Source organism: Streptopelia decaocto (genome assembly GCF_964273445.1).
Source record: "Streptopelia decaocto genome assembly, chromosome: 2".
NCBI classification, from domain to species: Eukaryota; Metazoa; Chordata; class Aves; order Columbiformes; family Columbidae; genus Streptopelia; species Streptopelia decaocto.
This window is the reverse complement of record NC_138655.1, coordinates 14,369,756-14,390,915: the sequence shown is the minus strand read 5'-3', so window position 1 is coordinate 14,390,915 and position 21,160 is coordinate 14,369,756. Positions and strand designations below refer to the sequence as shown.

At 40.3% G+C, this 21,160-nt stretch overlaps 2 protein-coding genes across 2 annotated transcripts in view; one reads left to right on the top strand and one right to left on the bottom strand.

Annotated features, from left to right (window-relative positions):
* MTBP (MDM2 binding protein) overlaps positions 1 to 13,869 on the top strand; it is a 31,036-nt gene extending 17,167 nt beyond the window's left edge. Inside the window, exons 17-22 of the mRNA XM_082044380.1 lie at positions 307 to 402; positions 5,240 to 5,506; positions 6,729 to 6,975; positions 8,079 to 8,192; positions 10,804 to 10,869; positions 13,220 to 13,869. Of these exons, the coding sequence (XP_081900506.1) occupies positions 307 to 402; positions 5,240 to 5,506; positions 6,729 to 6,975; positions 8,079 to 8,192; positions 10,804 to 10,869; positions 13,220 to 13,255 (826 nt within the window). The 3' untranslated portion in view covers positions 13,256 to 13,869. The remainder of the gene's footprint in view (positions 1 to 306; positions 403 to 5,239; positions 5,507 to 6,728; positions 6,976 to 8,078; positions 8,193 to 10,803; positions 10,870 to 13,219) is intronic.
* Positions 13,870 to 18,035: 4,166 nt separating this feature from the next.
* Positions 18,036 to 21,160, bottom strand: part of SNTB1 (syntrophin beta 1) — a 115,815-nt gene continuing 112,690 nt past the window's right edge. The window contains exon 7 of the mRNA XM_082044381.1: positions 18,036 to 20,711. Within this exon, the coding sequence (XP_081900507.1) occupies positions 20,619 to 20,711 (93 nt within the window). The 3' untranslated portion in view covers positions 18,036 to 20,618. The remainder of the gene's footprint in view (positions 20,712 to 21,160) is intronic.

The following is a 21,160-nucleotide window of genomic DNA, read 5'->3' as shown; positions in this document are numbered from 1 at the left end:
CCCCATTGTGAAGTGGGGTTATAGTTGCCTCATTTTATTGATAAATTTTTTGGAGCAGTGACCTCCAAACTGGTTGAAATATCTAAGGGCTTCTGTAATAATAATAGCTCAGCAGGTATTAGTTGAACTTAAATTCTCACTTCAATAAAGATTTAATTTTCCATTGATGCTGTACCCCAGGGGCTTGGCTACAAGACATGCTGGTTTGGTCTTCCTGTGTCAAGGCAATTGTTTCTGACTTGTGGAAGTGTAATTTATCCTGACTGTAACTAGTTAAAAGAGATCTCTTTTTTTCTTTCCTTTCAGTGAAAACGCATTCTTTTTGACACCAGAGCTTACTCCTCGGAAACTCAGAGGTTTGCCTTTTGAAAAAGCAGCTGGATGCCATTATCATGGACTTGAGTAAGTCTCCTGCCTTCTTTTCCCCAAATTAGATTTTAGCTTCTGGTCAAAGTATAATTAGAAACATTTCAAGAAACATGAACATTAATTATGGAAAACTTTATGTATCCTTTTCCTTTGCACGTGCCACTTCTCCCTTTCATACCTTTATTTTATTCACTGGTTTAAATTGCAACACTCCTGCCGTGATGGTAATGTAAAAGCATTTAGTTTTTTCTTTTTTTCTAAGTTGTACTGCTTTAGTTATTCACAGTGTCTCTGAAAATTTTAATTCAGAAGTAGAAGTGGCAAGGGGAAAAGGGTTTGTTAGTACCTATGAAGTCCCCGGAGCAGCATGTGAGTGAACTACACCCGTAGTTTCTACTTTGATATTAAATTGCAGGGACTTTCAGATTAATAGTCATGAGGTTTATGAGGCCTGCTGTGAAGCTACCTGTATTTTCAGGGAACCTGAGGATAACACCAGCAGGCAAGTGTAAGAATCTTCAAAAGAGTCTATGTGGTTAAGACTGTATTTAGTTCCAGACAGCCAGCATTAGTTATTCATCAAAGCTTCAGATGGGAAAATGTCATATAACATAGCTGTATAAAAATCATTTAGAAAAAGATAAATATTGTCATTGAGGAGAAGAGGAAAAGGACATACACAAATGCTAAAGGAGATAATTTGGCATAACTCTTCTTTGTACACAGACTCTTAATCTTAATGCAGTATATATTAAGAAATTCAGTGGATACCAAGCATAGGCAGTTTGGTGTTCATGCAAATTTCTGCCTCCTCCTAAAATAGCATTTTCAGATTATCAGAATGTGACTAATGATACTACTGGTACTTTTTTCCGAACAACTGGAGAAATAGTTTGGTTAAGCCTATGTTTAATATTTGGTAATTTTATCCATATTCTTGAGGGAAGTGAAGCAGTCATTCCATCTGTTCATTTATCTGTTTCTTCTCTTTTTCTAAGTGGTAACTCATGAGCCTGTTAGTCTTTTTAGATTTGTAACAAAAGGCAGAGACGGGCAACTGAGCAGACAGGAGAAACGCAGATTTGTCCTCCCAGGCGTGGGAAGAAAGTACTTGGCCCTTGTCTGTTGATATGTGGGAGCTCGCTGACCTGCCCGGCCCCAGCAGGGAGCGTGCATGGGGGTTCAAATGGGGCACCGCATGGCTTGTGCTGCCCCTTCTCAGAGCAAAATATGAGAGGGGGGCACCGCAGGGAGGCCTGAGTGTTGCAGAGAGGAGGGAGATGGTGGATGAAAGATTGGACATGAGCTGGCAATGTGCACTCGCAGCCCAGAAAGCAATTCGTATCCTGCGCTGCATCAAAAGGCACGTGGCCAGCAGGGGGAGGGAGGTGATTCTGCCCCTCTGCTCCGCTCTGGTGAGACCCCACCTGGAGTCCTGTGTCCAGCTCTGGAGCCCTCAGCACAGGGCAGACATGGACCTGTTGGAGAGGGGCCAGAGGAGCCACAGAAATGGTCAGAGGGCTGGAACAGCTCTGCTGGGAGGACAGGCTGAGAGAGTTGGGGTTGTTCAGCCTGGAGAAGAGAAGGCTCTGAGGGGGACCATATTGCGGCCTTTCTGTACTTAAAAGGAGTTTATAAGAAGAATAGGGACAGGATTTTTAGAAGGGCACGTTACAACAGGACAAGGGGTAGTGGTTTTAAACTAAAAGATTCAGGCCAGACAAAAGGAAGAATTTTTTTTCAATGAAGGTGGTGAAACACTGGCCCAGGTTGCCCAGAGAGGTGGTAGATGCCCCATCCCTGGAGACATTCAAGGCCAGGCTGGATGGGGCTCTGAGCAACCGGATCTGGTTGAAGGTGTCCCTGCTCATTTCAGGGGGGTTGGACTGGATGAGCTTTGAAGGTCCATTCCAACCCAGACTATTCTATGATTCTTTGAGATCCCAGCATATTAATGTTACAAGGGGAATGTGCTCACAGTGAGGGAGGGAAGCAGTAGAGTGAGATGGTAGAAACTGGTGTGAAAGGGGGGAACCTACAGCTGTATGAGCAGAATATATTGTAGCAAGAGTATCATATGGTCTTTTGGAGCAGATGTGTTTTGTACCATGAAGTTGTGATTGCAGTTTCCATCTGCATAGCTTCTCTATTTATATTTGGAAGTTAAGTCTTGTCAACAAAACCAGGAGTAGCAATTATGATTAAATCAAATTTCTGGTGTAATGAACCTGTGCCAAACACTTGAATCCTGTGTCGCAAAGAGAAAGTAATTGCCGTTAAAGCAGACTGAGTAAAATAGCAAATTAACTTCTAAAGATAAAAACATTTTTATCTTTGTAGGCGATGTGATTACTCAGGGGACTGAGAATATAAATAAGGAAAATTAAATACCTTGAAATTTGTAAGTTAAGAGAATGCACTCTTATCAGATAATGAATTTATTTCTAGTGGAAAGTCTTACTCAGCTGTAGAAATAGATTCACCGGTTTGTTGTTAAAAAGGTGAATTTCTCCCTGAATATGAAAATACTCTGAAGAAAGTGGAAAAATCAGATCTAGCAACTTACCGTGACTCCCTGTTAGAGATAAAAGTGAAAAATATGTCTAGAGTTACTAAGAGTAGGAAACATTGCTAAGTAGTTTGGAGGGTGGGCTGAGAGAGAGCTCCCATTGTTCCGAATGCTTCTTAGCATTCTCAGCAGGACAAGGGCAGTGATCCTTCCCCTGTACTCTGCATTGGTGAGGCCACACCTGGCGTATTGTGTTCAGTTCTGGGCCCCTCAGTTCAGGAAAGACATTGAAGTGCTGGAGCGGGTCCAGAGAAGAGCAACACGACTGGTGAAGGGACTTGAACATAAGACCTATGGGGAGAGGCTGAGGGAGCTGGGGTGGTTCAGTCTGGAGAAGAGGAGGCTTAGAGGTGAGCTCATCACTCTCTAGAACTACCTGAAGGGAAGTTCTAGCCAGGTGGGGATTGTTCTCTTCTCCCAGGCAGTTAGCAATAGGACAAGGGGGCATGGGCTTAAACTCTGCCAGGGGAAATTTAGGCTGGATATTAGAAAGAAATTCTTTACAGAGAGAGTGGTCAGGCGTTGGAATGGCTGCCCAGGGAGGTGGTGGACTCGCCGTCCCTGGAGGTTTTTAAACTGAGATTGGACATGGCACTTAGTGCCATGATCTAGTAAACAGACTGGAGTTGGACCAAGGGTTGGACTCGATGATCTCTGAGGTCTTTTCCAACCCAGTTGATTCTGTGATTCTGTGATTAGAAACAGGTTGGGATAATATTGAATAATGCTGCTGCCTTTCCCTCAGTAGAGGTAATGTAAGTTACTGGGCAATGACACATAGGTCTCTTGCAAGGAATCTTGGAAATCATTTACACAAAAGTTAGTTGAGATGTGTTTTGTATTGTTGTAATCTCATGAGTATGTTTCACTGCGTTTGCACTGTTCATTTGTTCTCTTTCAGCTCCACCGTGTTTAATGCAGTTTCTTCTTTTGGTTTTGTTGATCAAACCACTTATTCTTTGTAATCAATAGGAAGCTGGGAAGCTTGTTCTTGTTCAGTGACACATTTGTGTTTTTAGCATTTGAAAAATGTCAATGTGTCACATAGCAGTGCTTATCTCGGACAAAGCTAAAGGCAGCATTTCCAAAGAGCGCGGTTAGCAGAGAATCTATGCTAAATACCATTTAAAACACTTACCGTACCCTATCTGCCTCGTACTTAACACTCAATACAGTCTCACAGCAGCCTAGTTTTTGGCACAACCTGGCTCTTCCTAAAATTATTACAGTATCGTTCCATTTTGGGGTTGCTGAAGTACTTATAACTTGCAAATCGTGTATGTTGTACCTTGAGATGTTTTTTTCAGGCATTTCCTATGTGGTTCTCTTATGGCACATGCACTGAAGAAATCCTGGGTTGGTTGTTTGGTTTGGTGGCTTTGTTTGACTGGGAAAGTTTTATTCTCCCAGGAAGAAACTGAGGCATGTTGTATGACCATATTATCATATTAGAGTGCATCATTTTATATAGAATAACCTAATAGTTTCCCAGTCTCAAAGTTGTGCTGAATGCCTGCAAAGTCTGAGGTCTGAAAATATTGTATCCGTTGTGGTGTGCTGGGTTCATCATGTATTTGGGTTCAGAGCTGACCTCGTTGCTGTTTTATTAGTATGTCATGCTGGTTAGCATCTTAATGAGGGTAACATAAATAGACAGACTGATGATACAAATGTAACACAGAGCTGACTATAAGGAGCAAAAAATTCTTTGTCAGCATCTTAATCTATCACTTATTGTTCAAGGAAAAAATTGTGCTCATGTCCATGGAAATCTTATTTGTAAGACCAGAGAGAAAAAGACTTAAAAATACCCTGTTTCCCTGAAAATAAGACAGGGTCTTATTAATTTTTGTTTCAAGACTTAGTACTTTTTTACATGTATAGCTGCCTGGTCACTATTTAAATTGCCTTTTTAATGTACTGTAACTAGGGCTTATTTTTGGAGTAGGTCATCTATTTTGAGCATCCTGAAAAATCATGCTAGGGCTTATTTTCAGGGTTGGTCCTTTTTTGGGAGGAAACAGGGTAGTATATGATTCAGCTTCTTCGTTGGCGTTAGACTAAAAATAGCTAAATCCATCGGGCATGTATTAATTTACTGGGATGTTTTAAGGTATATTTCAGAACAATATACAAGTCCAAACAAAGTTTTGGAGATTATATGATAGTCAAAAGTAAATGGTTCTGGTTTTGTTTGTTTATTTGGTTTTGGGTGGGGGTTTTTAGTTTGTTGTTGTTGTTGTTGTTTTCTGATTGTGACAAAGGAGACACTCACGGATTTCTGACCAATTTCAATTTTAGATATTGTCTAGATAACAGAAGAGCCTTAGAGAGAGACGTGGGGTATGCTGAACTTCAAACTCGTCTTATTCGCTATGAAACCCAGACTACTTGCACCAAAGAGTGCTGCCCTGTGCCGGTTGGCTTGAGCCCTCTCCCATCGCCCGCCGTCTTGTCAGAGCCTGGCAGTGTCCCCGATGGAGAGTCTTTACAAAGTGAATTCAAAACAGAGGCATCAAGGCTAAAACGCCGATCAAAAGACTTGGATTGCTTTTATCCCAAGAAAAGGTAATGCACTGAATAAAAGAAATCTCTAGCATGAAAGATTTGAGTAGTTTCTTGTGAAATGATTCTTTTCTTTCATCTTGAAGCTATCTAGACTAATGTTCTAGTTGTTTAATTCCTTTCTGTAAGTTCATTTCTTTTCTCAAGTGTGACCTGTCGTTGGTAGCATTATATTAATCAAAACCATGCAGCATAGACACCTTTTGTTTAAGAGATTTGGGGTTGTATCTTGCAAAGTCTCAAGTGCCTTTGAAAAAGATGACAGCCTCATCTAGACCGAAACTGTCGGTGCTGTTGCAGCACAAATAAAGGTTTAGAAAGCCAAGCACTGTACAAACAGAATACTTGAATTCCTAATCCAAAGAACCGCTGGTATAAGATGACCTACCAAGATTCAAACTTATTGTCAGCCTTGTTTATTAAAATCTTTTCTGGAAGTCTAGTTTGTAACACTTCCCTTTGTACTTTATCCTCACTCTAAAAATGCAAACTCTTTGCATCAATAAAAAATACCTGCTATGTAACACTACTTCTGAATTCACTTTTTACTGTAATACTTCACTTCTTCCTTCTTTCCAGTCTTAACTTGCAATCTAATCAGAGTAAGCCTTCAACAGAAGTATGGGTTTAGGAATAACTGTATCTTTTGAGCTTCCTGAATAGTTAGAAAAAAAGATGCGATTGTACTTAGCACTTCATAAATTGGAGTTGCAAAATTACTAACACTCTTACAGTTGAAGGATCGAGCCTTACAATGTTCCAGTAGAATTGTAACACCCAACTTCCCAAAGTTAAAGGTGAGTTGTGACATTCCTGTAGGGCCAAAAGAAATTAGACAGTTTAAATGAGTTTTATATTATCTTGAGACTGGAGACAAGTGAATTCTGCTCTTCCTGGCTATCTAGAAGGATGCCTATGCAAAAATACCCTTCTTCCTAAGAGTTTATCTTCTTAGTTATCTCACTTTTTCAGTTCAGTTCTAGACTTTGTTAATCAGAGATGCAATGGTACTACGTGTTGGAGACCAAATCGGTCAGTAAAGTGGTGTTCTAATACAAAAAGTTACGTAATAGAATCCTGTCTGTTGTTTTCAGATGCTTTTTGCAGGAATGTGCAGTATTTATTCTTAGCAGTTTCTGCCTCTAAAGCAGAAACAAAGGCACCTAAAGAGTCAGTACCAAATCTAAAAGTTTGTTTTATCTTCTTTTTTTTTTTTTCTTTCTAGGCTGACCAAATCTGGGAGTACAGATTCTCTCCTCTCTCAAGCAAGCGGGAGTAGTGGGAGTCACTATGCTGTTGCTGTGACGAGGAAGCGCTCGGAAAGATCAGTCTCTTTAGCTTCTATGCCATCGAAACAGCCTTGTCAGCCTCAAAAAGTAATCGCTAAGGTTGGCTCAGCAAGTCGTGCAAGTGCAACCGAATCTGATACTTCAAAGCCAGCTAAGGAATCGAGATCTCAAAAACACACAAGGGTAAAGGTTTATGTTGTTTGCTTTGTGAAAAAGAATCTCCTTAATTTCTTTCCATGTGACTTGATTTTTTAAAAAAATTTTTAACTCAAAGGGAACTGTTTTCATCTCTATTTGTTATTATTAAATTTCATTCTGTTCACTTGGGTAAGTGAATCCTAAAGGTATCGAGGAGAGTACTAAAGAAGCAAGGAGAGAAAAAGTATGTGAGGAGTATTGTATCATACTCAGGGAATTAAGGCTGAGAGAGATAACAACTAGGAATAAAAGAGGTGGGAATGGATATAAATGAATAGGAGTTATGAAATGTAGATAATTATTATAAAACTAAGGACACCAAAGAAATATCTGTTCTGGAAGGATCAAAGCCATTGTGGAAGAACAGACTATTCTGGGAATAAAAAGATATTTCAGTAGTTGTACAGGTCCATTACTTGAGATAACATTTAAATACTTTGATGCAGTAATGTTTAATTAATAGCTGTATATATTAGGATTGTCACTTTTAAAATACAGTACACAAAACTGTTTCTGGCTTGATGATACTAATTTTAAATTCATCTCAGAGTACTAGAGAAGACACTGTGTGAATGTTGATGTTGTACTGTCAAAGGCAAGTTGAGATGACCCAAGTAAGCACAGTTTAAACATCTGATATAAAGAATGTCAGAGTAAATTTTCTAATCTGACTGTAGCATCTGATATTTTTTAAATTATTTTTTTATGTGGGTTTTTCAAGAGAATATCAACATAAAGAAAAGGAATATATATCTATGTAATAGTATTTTGAAGAAGAGGAAACCCAAGCCATTATCCATTTTTTTCTGTGTTCCAAGCTCCATGTGAATATTCACTGATTTTTTTTTTACATTGCTTTGACATGTAAGCATTTCCTTAATATTTGAGATGACAGAAATGGAAATAGATTGGTAAATAACTCTGTCCAAATTTGGTCAGTGGGTTGATGGCATTTGACCAATAGAGTAAAGACAGAAGCAAGATCAAAAAAGATAATGGGTTTTAGTTTTATTTTTTCCCTTCCCTTTGATATTTTTTCATGCCTATAGTTGGGATGAGCTTTCGAGTGTGTTTTTATTGTTTCCAAGATGCTGAAGGAGGTGGTTGCTAAGACTCTTCAAAAACATGGAATTGCGGAGGATCACAAGTGCTTTGCACCCTGCAGCCAGCGTCTATTTGAGATATCAAAATTCTACTTAAAGGTAATTAGAAGACACACTCTTGCAGGTGTTCTTAGTTAAGTGAATCCATTTCAGAATAAAACTTGAGATGAATTGTGGGATATTCAGACTTGATTAAGCTAATATTTCTTAGTGGTGTATTAGTCACTTGTAGAGTGTGTAGATAAACCTTTGGACTTGTTATCAAATGCAAAAGCTAGTTTTACAGTATATTTTGGTGTTTTGTTTGTTTTTCTTTTAATCTCATAAAACACTAGTCTTTTGTGTGAGATAACATGTAAAAGCAGTGATCTGTTAGGTAAGGTCATGCTTCTACTATATTGCCTCCTTCGCTGTTGTAGCTACCTGCCAGCCACAGCTGTGACAGCTCAGCTTCTCCCTTGTTCTAAGGCTCTTGGCTTACACAACCGACTCACAAATTCTAGTTCATATGATCACAGAATGGTTTGGGTTTGAAGGGACCTTAAATATCATCTAGTTCCAACCTCCCTCCATGGGCAGGGACACCTTCCACTAGACCAGGTTGCTCAAAGCCCCATCCAGCCTCACCTTGAACACTCCCAGGGATGGGGCATCCACAGCTTCTCTGTGCAGCCTGTTCCAGTGCCTCACCACCCTCATGGTGAAGAATTCATCCTTATATCTAGGCTACATCTCCCCTCTTTCAGTTTAAAGCCATTATGCCTTGTCCTATCACTACATGTCCCTCTTGAGCTTTCTTGGAGGTTCTCTTTAGGTAGTGGAAGGCTGCTGTAAGGTCTTCCCAGAGCCTTCTGTTCTCCAGGCTGAACAACCCCAACTCTCTCAGCCTGTCCTCACAGGAGAGGTGCTCCAGTCTTCTCATCATCCTTGTGGCATCCTCTGGCCCCTCTCCAGCAGGTCCATGTCCTTCTTATGTTGTGGGCCCCAGAGCTGGATACAGCACTGCAGGTGGGATCTCACCAGAGCAGAGCAGAGGGGCAGAATCACCTCCCTTGACCTGCCGGTTATGCTCCTTTTGATGCAACCCAAGATACGGTTGGCTTTCTGGGATGCAAGAGCACACAGCCAGGTCATGTTGAGCTTCCTGTCAACCAACACACCCAAGTCCTTCTCCTCAGGGCTGCTCTCAATCCATTCTCTGCCCAGCCTATTTGCTTGGAATTGACCTGACCCAAGGACCATAGGACCTTGCACTTGGCCTTGTTGAACTTCATGAGGTTCACATGGACCCACCTCTCAAACCTATTCAGGTCCCTTCCCTCCAGTGTGTCAACTGCACCACTCAGCTTGCTGTCATTGGCAAACTTGCTGAGCGTGCCCTTGATCCCACTGTCCATGTCGCTGACAGATGTTAAACAGCACAGATGCCACACATTCCCTGACATGGTCACAAAAGTCCTTGTAAATGCATTGTGAATGTGCACAACTATTTAAGACATACTGACTTAGCAGCACTATGTAGAATTGCATCAACCTCATTATTAAGAGGAGATGAGAATTCTGTGCACAATACCCAGGAGACCTTGTGATTCAGTGCTTGAGCCCACGTTATTTAGTCTGAGCACAAAATCAAGTTATATTACAGTACAGGGTGTTTAAAAGCTATTGCTCACATGCCGAGCCGCTGTTTCTGTTCATTTGCAGGCATTCAGCCTATCAGTGTTTGTGAACTAACTCAGTTTAGTCAACTTCAGTAAAGGTGATTTAAGCTAAATGAAGTTGCAATCGAAGAGGGCTGAATGTTTGCAGAGACAATTAGAACATCTTGCTGATGAGCACCAACTTCTTAAATGATTAGAACACAATCGCACAGTTGTTCTGTAAATGCTCCCAAAATCTTCCTGAAATATGCCCTGAAGGAAGAACTTCTGATGCAAAATCACAAAGATTTTATGTAGGCGTGAGTGAGTAAGGCAAATCAGAGGGGTTCATGGTTCCCTTCCACATTGAAGAGCAAAAGGTGGAGTGCTGCCGTGCTCCTGGCCTTCGGAACACTGATCCAGAGAGAAATGTAGCAGGATTTTGTTCTCCTGAACTGTCTTGCAGCCCCAAGTCTGTAGGAGCCTTTTGAATCCTTTTCTGTGCTGTGTGCTCCAGAATCCTGATACCATAGGTATCATTTTCCTTTGGAGACAAGTAGTAAAAGCATTTTCTTAGTCTTTCTTTTTCTTTAGGCAAGTTATGTGCTAGCCTTTTTTCCAGAGAGTGGATTAGGTTGGGCTAATCAGACTGCAAAAGAGACAAGACATTCTAGGTTTTTACTTTCTTGCACTCATTTCTTTTTCTCATTTCTTGTATTGCAGTCTAAGCACACAGTTGATTTCTGTCCTTATAGAGAAATAAGATTTCAATCAAGACTGTAAGGACTTTGAATAACAAGATTGAAGAAAAGAAAAATCTGGAAGTATGTGGAAGGTTAGGAAAAGCATGGCCCAGTCGCACACTTGAGTGTAGTGGGTTTGGGCTGCTGTAGTGGAAGCTGCAACCCCTTGGAATAGATTTAGATTATTTCTTTTTTTATAGAAAAAGTAAAATCTGTGGTTCTGAACAAGGTGGTAAAAGGTAACACCCCTAATGGTTTTTAGGGCTCTTATAATCCAAATTAGAGTGACCATATGAGTTTGCTAATTTCTGCTAATTTCATATTTAGGATCTTAAAACTTCGAGAGGACTTCTTGATGAAATGAAGAAAACGGCAAATAACAGTGCTAAACAGGTAAGAACATTAGTTGATTTGTTCCTGTAACTACCCAAGGCTAAATGTAGCTGTGGCAGCTTGGCTGTAGAATGGTTTAGTCCACAGCTTTAAGAGATGAAGAGATACATTCCTCTGGCTGTGGATCTCCTTTCATTCTCTGATTTCACAAAAACTTTCAATCAGTAGTCCCATGGCAAAATTTCTGGCTGCATATATTCAGGTTTTAGATGGTATTTTAGTTATAGCTGCCAGTATGATGTGCCACAGTGAGAAATGGAAATGAAGGCAATAAATGTTTCCACATCACTGGAAAAAAAAGGAGAGATGAGACTTTTCTTCATTTGAGAGAAGCCTGGATCATTAGGGAATTCTTTTTTCCTTGTGTTGAAGGAAATAACCTTTTTTTTCAAAGGTTAGGAAGCAATAAAGGTATCTATAAGAGGAAATAAATTTCTTAAAAGAAGCAATGTAAATTAGTAATTTTAACCTTGGGAATAACTGTAAGCACAAGGGATATTAGATAAGCTTATTTGTGTGTAAGGTGGGACTTAGTGAACAGTAACACAGCAAGTGACTGGAGTAAATACTCCTGTCCTCCAGAAATTAGGTAACTGTTTAAAATTCTGAAAAACATGCTGAAGTGACTCCATGATTTTAAATATATAGATGTATCTCGTGCATATTTACAGTACAGTTTTCAAAATCATAAATTAGATGGGAGGATTTGGACTGGGGTAGTTAAGTAAGAAAACCCAAACTCTTAAAAAAAAAATGCTGCATCCCCAGATAATTTATTCTACGAGAGCAGTATTTATTGTGTTCTGTTCTGTGTTCCCTTGTGAATTGCTTCCTACAGATCATAAGGGTTCAAAAACTACATGGGTTGTGATGTTTGATGTTGAACTGGGATATTGTGCCAATACAGTTTCTTACCACCGGTTTTGTCTGCAGAGACAAATTGGTAGTTTTATATATGTTTGCTGTTGGCAAGACAGACATTAAAATAGGGGATCTCCTAAGCTGGCCACCTCTCCTCGTGTTAGAAAATACTTTGAAACTACCTTATAAAATAAAAATATAATCACCCAGGACTAGTCAGTGGTCTGAACAATGACACTGTTTGGGAAACAGCAGTAATAATGGCAGGTAGATACTGCAGTGCACAAATTATCCTTTATTCTTTCTTCTGTGGCTTTAGGAATTGTTTGTGCTGGAAGCGCTGGCTGTTTAGCATGGTGTGTGCACCTTGTTGCCAGTATATGGGGAGAGTGGGGTGAAGTAGCCCAGTTCGGGGGATCTAAAAATGCCTTTTTTTAACAACAAGGCATTCTGTACAGTTAAATACAATTCTTTTTGTGGTGAACGGAATCAAATCAAGTTGGCAGCCGGTCACGAGTGGTGTTCCCCAGGGCTCAGTATTGTTCTGTTTAGTCTCTCTATCAGTGATCTGGACACCCTTAGTGAGTCTGCAGACAACACCAAGTTGGGTGGGAGTGTTGATCTGCTGGAGGGCAGGAAGGCCAGGCAGAGGGATCTGGAAGAGCTGGATCATTGAGCTGAGGCCAGTTGTATGAGGTTCAACAAGGCCAAGTGCCACATCCTGCACTTGGGTCATAACAACCCCAGGCAGCGCTACAGGCTCGGGGAAGGGTGGCTGGAAAGTGCCTGGGGGAAAGGGGTCTGGGGGTGTTGGTGACAGCAGCTGAATATGAGCCAGCAGTGTGCCCAGGTGGCCAAAAAGGCCAGCAGTATCCTGGCTTGTATCAGGAATAGTGTGGCCAGCAGGATGAGGGCAGTGATCGTCCCGCTGCACTCAGCACTGGTGAGACCGCATCTCGAATCCTGTGTTCAGTTTTGGGCCCCTCATTACAAGAAAGACGTTGACATGCTGGAGAGAGTTCAGAGAAGGGCAATGAAGCTGGTGAGGGGCCTGCAGCACAAGTCTGATGAGGAGCAGCTGAGGGAACTGGGGCTGTTCAGCCTGGAGAAAAGGAGGCTGAGGGGAGACCTTATCGCTGTCTACAGCTACCTGAAAGGAGGTTGTAGCATGGAGGGGGTTGGTTTCCTCTCCCAAGTAGCAAGTGATAGGACAAGAGGAAATGGCCTCAAGTTGCACCAGGGGAGATTTAGATTGGTTATTAGGAAAAAATTCATCACAGAAAGGGTTGTCAGGCACTGGAACAGGCTGCCCAGGGAAGTGGTGGAGTCACCATCCCTGGAGGGGTTTAAAAGATGTGTAGATGACGTTCTTAGAGGTGCTACACAGGTGGTGATAAAGAAAGAATTTATGAAGTGTATGAGATGTTTTTAAATTGCTTTCAAGAACTGGAGTTAAATAAATCATTTGTTTTCTCATTTATTTTCCCAGGTGATTGAGTGGGTTTTGGAGAAGACTGGCAAGTAGAGCTACTGCATGGATGATATTCCCAGGTTCCCAGGAACTGCCGAGACAGAGCACTTCTGTTTGTAAGACAAACATTACATGGCCTACATATCTATACACCGGAAGGACTTTGGTCATTGTAATTACATGGACTTAATTCTCAAGCGTCATAGCATGTTTTGAAACTTTTTATACGGAAAGTTTTAATTTTTTTAAAAATTCAAATGAAAAAAAGGTTTTATTTTATATGCATATTTATTATGTTTCATTGTTAAAAGGAGTATGGACGACTTGGTTTGATAAAGCTTTGTATGATTTTTAACCAGTATATTCGTTTTTAACGTGAATAAAAAACCCCATCAGATTTAATTTTAATAACAAAACTACTTTGTTTCACCTTTTTGTGTGAAGACCTCTGTTCTTTTTATTACTTGCTGTTGTGTTAACAGCTATTTACAATGTCGACCGTTGACATTTTATAGAATAATTAAGAACAGTTCCTATTCTGCAGGTAAAAGCAGAGATAATTGTGACTCAAATTCTAATTATGTTTATGTTGTAGTATAAGAAAGGAAAAAAGCGTCTCTTGAAACCTGATGCAAAGTCCCATTAAAGAAAGGATCATTGTTTTACAAGCTGAATTTCCGGTATAATTGCACTTGTACTCTTTGTAACACTCCTTAGAAACAAGTCATAACAGAGTTTGGAGATTTTTTGTCATGGGGAAGGAGAAAATCGAACTGATGGCAGTAGTGGTTGTAAGAGCTGTGAAAGAGCTGCCATATTACGATGAAATGTAATGGAAAGAAGAATTTCTACCTGAGTTGCAAGGATAGTAAAATACTAAATTCAGCCTCAGCTTGCTTAAGTCTCAGGCATGGACGTGGCTTGTACTAGTGTAATTATTCAAGTTAGTATTATGTTGAGATGAGGAGTTCCTACCACAACAAATATATTTCACAGTGTAAGGATTTCCTATTCATCATATAAACTAACATGATTAAAAATGATAGAGATACAGTCTTATTGTTTGCTATAATTCTCCTGAAGGGATAATTAGTTAAGCAATGAAATTCAATATAATGAAAAAGAAATTGAACTAAACCATGTGTAGGTTAGACTTAATACTGTAAAATCTACTCATTCTCTAAAGAGCCTTCCTGATTTTGTGACGTTATTCTTTGAGTAATTCTGTTCTGTGTAAAGCCAAGCCCTAAGGAGGTGGGGTTTTTTTGTCTAACATGATCTCACATTTAGCTCTTCTGCTCATTTGTTCCGATGTGCATTGTTCTCCTGAACTCTACAGGACCTTTTCTAGGTGGGTGTGCGCTTGTTTGAACCGTGAAGCTGGAGCTGCTGTACTGCGACAACGGGCTCTAGTGAGTACAACAGGCCTCTTGCAGCAGGATTACATTTGTCTACCAAATGCCACATTCATGGTGTCCAGGTTAATAGCTTAAAGGGTTTTACTGATTTAGTGAAATAGAAACACTGTGAAGGTAGAGGAGGCTTAGAGGTGAGCTCATCACTCTCTAGAACTACCTGAAGGGAAGTTCTAGCCAGGTGGGGATTGGTCTCTTCTCCCAGGCAGTCAGCAATAGGACAAGGGGGCATGGGCTTCAACTCTGCCAGGGGAAGTTTAGGCTGGATAGAAAGAAATGCTCTACAGAGAGAGTGGTCAGGCATTGGAATGGCTGCCCAGGGAGATGGTGGACTCACCATCCCTGGAGGTTTTTAAACTGAGACTGGATATGGCACTTAGTGCCATGATCTAGTAAATGGACTGGAGTTGGACCAAGGGTTGGACTTGATGATCTCTGAGGTCTTTTCCAACCCAGTTGATTCTGTGATTCTGTAATTAGATAATTATTTAATGCATGCATGCACAAAATTGCTCCAATGTATTTATTACTGTGTACATCTCGCACATCTTTGAATTCAAGGTAGAAATTTTTTCTTCATGTAATTGTGTGAATGCTCTTAGAGCCAAACAATTTAAAATACATGAACACTTCAACTTCTGATGCGTTAAAGATGTTAATCAAGATATTAATCTTCCTTAACATCCAATATTGAATGAAGTCTCTACTTCCAAAGAGAGAGAGAGAAGCCTTAATACTCTTCAACTGGCCTTCTTGATGGAGAACTATCTGCATGCATCTGTAGAAGGGCTTCTATAAAAAGGTGCTTTTTAAAAATACATTTTTTAGTTTCTTATCCCTCTGTTACTGCCCCATGGTGTCCATAATGAGCCCTGGATTTAGATACTGCGTATCTTACTTGATGAGCAAATAGAGCCCAATGGTTATTGTTTTAATTAATTCTGTAGACTCAAAGAACATGGAAATAATGAGCAGCAGAGCAGTTAGGGAAGCATAAGCATTTTGATGTATTGTTTGTTTGCATGAATGCCAGTGCTGAACTAAATACAGTGCTGCCCATGTCTCATTTGCACTTCGTTATTATGTTGGGGTTTTTTAGGATAAGTGATAGCTAGTTTATTATCCTGGCTTAATAACACCATCCCAGTTGAGCTGTGATAATTGTCTTTGTGCAGGATCTTGACCTACAAAAAAGCACGCAAAATGTTTTGACCTAACAGTGCTAAACCAAATTCTTAATCTGCCGTACTTCCAAAACCCCACACTAGGAGCTCCCATAGCTCAGCTAACATGTTGTAACTTATGTGGTATAGATTGTAATGTCACTCTCTGCCTCTGAACCTCAAATTATGTTCTTTTTTGTGGCTGGTGAACCCGAAATCCAGTCTGCCTTCTGCATACTTTCCTTTTGCAAGTCAGGATATTAGTCATATTCACCAATATACATTTGTGGTCTACCCCTAATCCATGTAATGTGCTTATACAAGTTTGGGGTAAGATAACACTGATGTAGTTGCAATCGCTTAGTGATTTGATTACTTTAATATTACAGCAATTGCATGACGAATATCACTGGGCTACCACAGAACTTAACTTGGGTACAAACGCTTTTCCAACTTCCCAGGATCCCCAGTTCTCCCTTGGAAGTTGTTTTCTAATGCCTCTAATTATTTACACAAGCACAGAAATTCTGATGAAGGGAACAAACTGAAAAGCTAATCCTATGTGGAAAAAGCAGCCAATACATACGCAAGAGTTTTTAATCTTAGTTACTTCAATGTTTAATGCTTTTCCCCTCATGGTATTAAATTAAGCTTTTGCCCTGGTTAATCTTGGTGTTCACTTACATCAAGCAGACTGAGAGTTTCTTGAAATTTTGCTAGTATATTATTAATATCTACTCTTTGAAATCTTTAAGTCACCATCAAATTAAAAAGTTTCCATTTTAAATACAATTCCCAATTACTTTATAGTAATAGTATATATAGTAATAGTGTGTATATATATGTATACACTATATGCTACAGTAATACTGTGTGTATATATATAATAAATAGCCCTAGTAAACAGCTAGTTATAAACCTGACAGTTTGACTCATGAAAAATAAGATAAACTTACAAATCAATGATAGCATAACAATCTGGGGTGTGTTGTTTGAGGCTTTGATTCGGGTTCCAGTGAAACCAAAGAAGCTCCAATTAACTTTTAAACAGAAATCTCTTCTCAGACAGAAATCAGATCAACCTCTGCTTGAAACCAGCTGGGCTGCCAAAGGGGAAGAGCTGGACAGAGCGAGCTGCAGGGCCTGTGGGAAGCAGGAATACTTACCTGCCGCAGAAAGAGAAAAAGCTCATTTCATTAACTGGCCAATACCAATTCTAATGATGCTTGTGGTAGTGATTTATTTGGTCATGCATAAAGAGTTCTGATTTTTGAATTATTATACCTTAAGAGAGATGCTACTTTTACTGAAAGAGCAGGACTCTTAGGGAACATCAGTGTGCTGCCCTGAACACAAGCAGTTCACCTTTATACTTTTTTAACAAACACCTTATATCATGCTTCTAGTAACATATATGCCCCAATATGTATTCAAGTCTTTCTAACAGTGAAGCTGCTACACAGACTTTATGATCAGACTGTTCAATGTACAGTCAGGATTTTGTGAAAAGAGCGAAACTCTAGAATAACCCTTTTTAGGATTTTCATGGGATGTAGGATTTCCTGCCATAGCTCAGGTAAGACTGAAAGCAGAGATTTAAAATTCCACAGTTAGCTTTTCTGTTTGGGCTGCTAGGTTAGGAATTAAAGGAGAAGAAAAACATCCTTTTTTCCATAGCTGTTCGTAACAACTAAGCAAAGCACATGTTGGCTTCACTCCTTGAATGTAGAAGCTTGAGCAGAAGTTTCCGTTCTGTTGGTTTTGGTGGTTGGTGGGGTTGATTGGTTGTTGCTTGTTTTTTTTTCGAGGCGGGGGGAACAGGAACGGGAGGGGTGTTTGGTTTTTGTTTTGTTCAATAACTTCTGTTAACTGCCCAGTTAAACAGAAGCAACACAGAAAGCACTGTGTACCTTCAGCAGGTGAGTCTGAACCTGCCCAGAACATCCTTTCAGTAAATGCCAACAGCAAAAGAAACATGCTGTGTGAGTTTGCTTTCAGCCTGTCATCAACAGCACCACTGTCACACGATCACCGAGCTTCCTTGAGAGAAAGCACCAATGCGCCATTGACAGGTCATTCCTATATGTTTTGTTGTTTACAAATTTTTAGAAGTTGTTCTATCAATATGATGAATAGTTCGCTCAGGTAACTGAATTCCTATATAATGAGATTTCAAATGTAGTTTCCCCAGCCCAAACCAACATGTAGCCTTTGAAAGAGCTTGTTTGGGTACAAAGTAAGCTTACCTCACAAAAATCCAATAAATGACTTTATTAAATATATTCTTTTCCTCTAAAATATAAATATTCACTACACTCTTATAAATGTGGAGTAGGTCCATATTTCATTTGTCTATCCCATCCAAATATGAATCAGTCTGAAATCTGAAAATGAAGAAATAGCATCTGTAATTTTTTTTCTATAAATATATATATAATATGAATTTTCTTTGCAAACTGTTATTCACTTATACTTCATGTAGTACTGAGCACCTTAGATTACATATTGTGTCATTTAATTGTTGGCACTGATATAGGAATTTGTAATATTTACAATGCACATACATGTTAAGTATAACATTCCAGTGATTTTTAAGTGTTAAAGGAAGAAGGAAATAGTGCAGTACAGTTTACTTATGTATTTAACCTACCCCACAGTACGCAAGTTTCCACTTTAACCTCTGGAACTTTCGTAGGAGCCTGCATCCAGATTTTTAAGTTACGCTTTGGAACAGCAATAAAAGTGTCCTGAATCGCTTTTTAGAAACCTCACACAAAGTTGTACTTTGTGACGTGATGTGAGTTCATATATAAAAGACCCCGTCCCCCCGTGTACCGACCGCTCTCGCTTCTCAGAAGACGCTCTCCTAGAAGCTTCCAAGCCAAAGGAGACCCAGACAACTGCCAAAGAAAGTTATGTGAATGGCAGTGGTTGCTAAATGAGAAATGTCCATTTGGAAACTGTTGGTAAGTTATGTAACGTGTGAATTTACAAATGGAATTAATTTTTAAGTGCAAGTACCGTAACAGTAAAACCCAAGTTCAGAGCTGGGTGAATCCCCTCCCAGACTTGCTTGTGACTGGTGGGAGATGCTGGATTTGGCTGTTGTTCTTCAATGATTATTTTCAGTTTTTGTGAATTCAGCCCATCATCTTAATTTTTTAATGAGTTTCAATGATTAAGATATCCATGGAAAACACCACAAACTAATTCCTGCACTGCGAATAAACAGCATGACTTATGCATAACACTCAAGATTTAACTTAAAACCAACATGGAAACAAACTGTGTTTTTAATTTTCCTCTTTGCCGGTCAAGTGACATTCAGTTGAAACTTGTGGGCTTTCTCAAGAACAAAAGTGGTACAGTATGTCAAGCAAAGTTCTACAACCTTCGAATTTATTACTTCCTGTAAATTCCTGTCCTTCAAAGTATAAATTTAGGGCAACACTCTAAAAGCAAACAAAAATCAACCCCTATATGAAGAAGTTCTGTTTACAAAATAAGAGCAATGTAGGTGCCATCCCTGTTTTGCTTCGTTCTGTTCCCACCCAACCACACTAAGCCAGTTGAGTTGTTGAGGTGCAAGGTGTGTGTGTGATCTCTGAGGATGAAGGTCACCGGTCCTGCCTGCCGCCCGCTTGGTGCTCAGCTGAACTGAGAACAAGGGTGGCACTCAGAGATTGGCATGTTTTGACTGAAAACAGTAAGTTGTGGTGCAAAACAGGAACTAGTAAGTTATGGGTACAGAGGTGAACGTCTTCAGTTTCACCAGCAAGGAATAAATACAGACTTGCCAAGTTGTGCTCCTAGGAGCTGTTCCCTCCATATTAAGGCTTTTCTGGCAGTGCAGCTCGTGTCCCTGCCCAGTGCGTTTCCTCACCATTGGGGAGCTGCTTGAATAACCTGCTGATCTGATCTAGAAAACTCAAAAAATCAAGTCTTCCTCCTTCCTCACATTTGTTGTTCTATCCAGATCACATAACCAGTCTCAGCAGAGCTGAGGGGATGACACGGTTGGGGTAAGAGGACAGGAGGCTCAGCACGGCTTTCTGTTGGAAAACTCTGTGGAAATGTGCTGGCAGAACCTTAAGTCATGCTTCAACATGGATTCAGGCAACTTGAGGACGTTTCTACCTGTGCCTCACTGGCACCGGGCTCTCAATACATCGCTGTTGCATTAGGTCCATCACTAGGAATGTACACAAGGTGTCATTACCATTTAATTTTAAGGTGCCCCCCAGCAGGGAACCTCCAGCTGTTCACTGACCACCTCTGTATTGCTTTAGAGCATCCTCCTCAAACGTGCACATTTGCCTGCTCTGCTGGGTATTGAAGCAACAGGTTCTGATGGTGGCCCAAAAGAAAAATCTTCTGTAAATGGTGCACAGGTTAGCACAGAAAAATATATTTTACTTTTGGATGGTGGGACAATCTTGTTTGGAGAACTTCTACTCAACCAACCTTGAGCTGGCATCACAATCAACACCCACTCTTGTCTGCTTAGCCCTTTACTTACTCTATATAAACGATTACATTGAAATAGGCACAATTTATGATTCTGAAACATTTACACATACGGTGCTACACGCTTTTACTGTCTGACATGGGATTTTAAAATCCCATTATTTACAAAGAAATCCACTGTTTCCTTGTCATGCCACCTCTTTAGCTGATCAAAATGAAACTTGGGCCTTGGAAGACTGCAGAAATGACCAAGGCTCAGTCCTGAACCCCAAGCTGGTGTGTGCTGCTGGCTGGTACGGGTTGTTGCTGTTGACTGTACTTCAGATTAGCATGGTTGCTCTGTCTTCCTGTGCAGAAACAGATGTATTCCGCTTATGCCACCAAGCCAAGTCTGGTAATCTTTGCCGACAGGAAGGAATGAATGATGAACACAATTGGTTTTGGACAGGAATGAAGGTCCAGTTGCTGGAAGTACAGAAGGAAATCAAGTTGAGGATGATTAGATTAGATTGCAGCTCAAATAAGCAATCATTTCCAGAGTACTTGATTAATGGCTGCCTGGTATTTTCAACAGACTTCTATTAATAACAACCCTTTATTACAACATATTGTTTCTTCTTTGCATACAGCTGCAAATATTTAGCTTACTAAAAGTAAATAATAAGCATCTTGAGACCAGATGAGATCCTGGTGCCTCTGGCCTTGCATCCACCTGGGTGAGCAGCAGCAAACAGAGTCAGATGCTGCAAGCAGCTTCCAACAGGTTCCACCTCTCCATCCTTTCAGGCTCTGTTTCTGCCCAGGGACGGTGGTGGGACAGCTGTGTCCCACACCCGCTGCAGCTGCTGTTGGTCCCAGCTGAAGCCGGGATACTGCACCTGCAGCTGATGCTGATCCTCCCTCTGCCCACACAT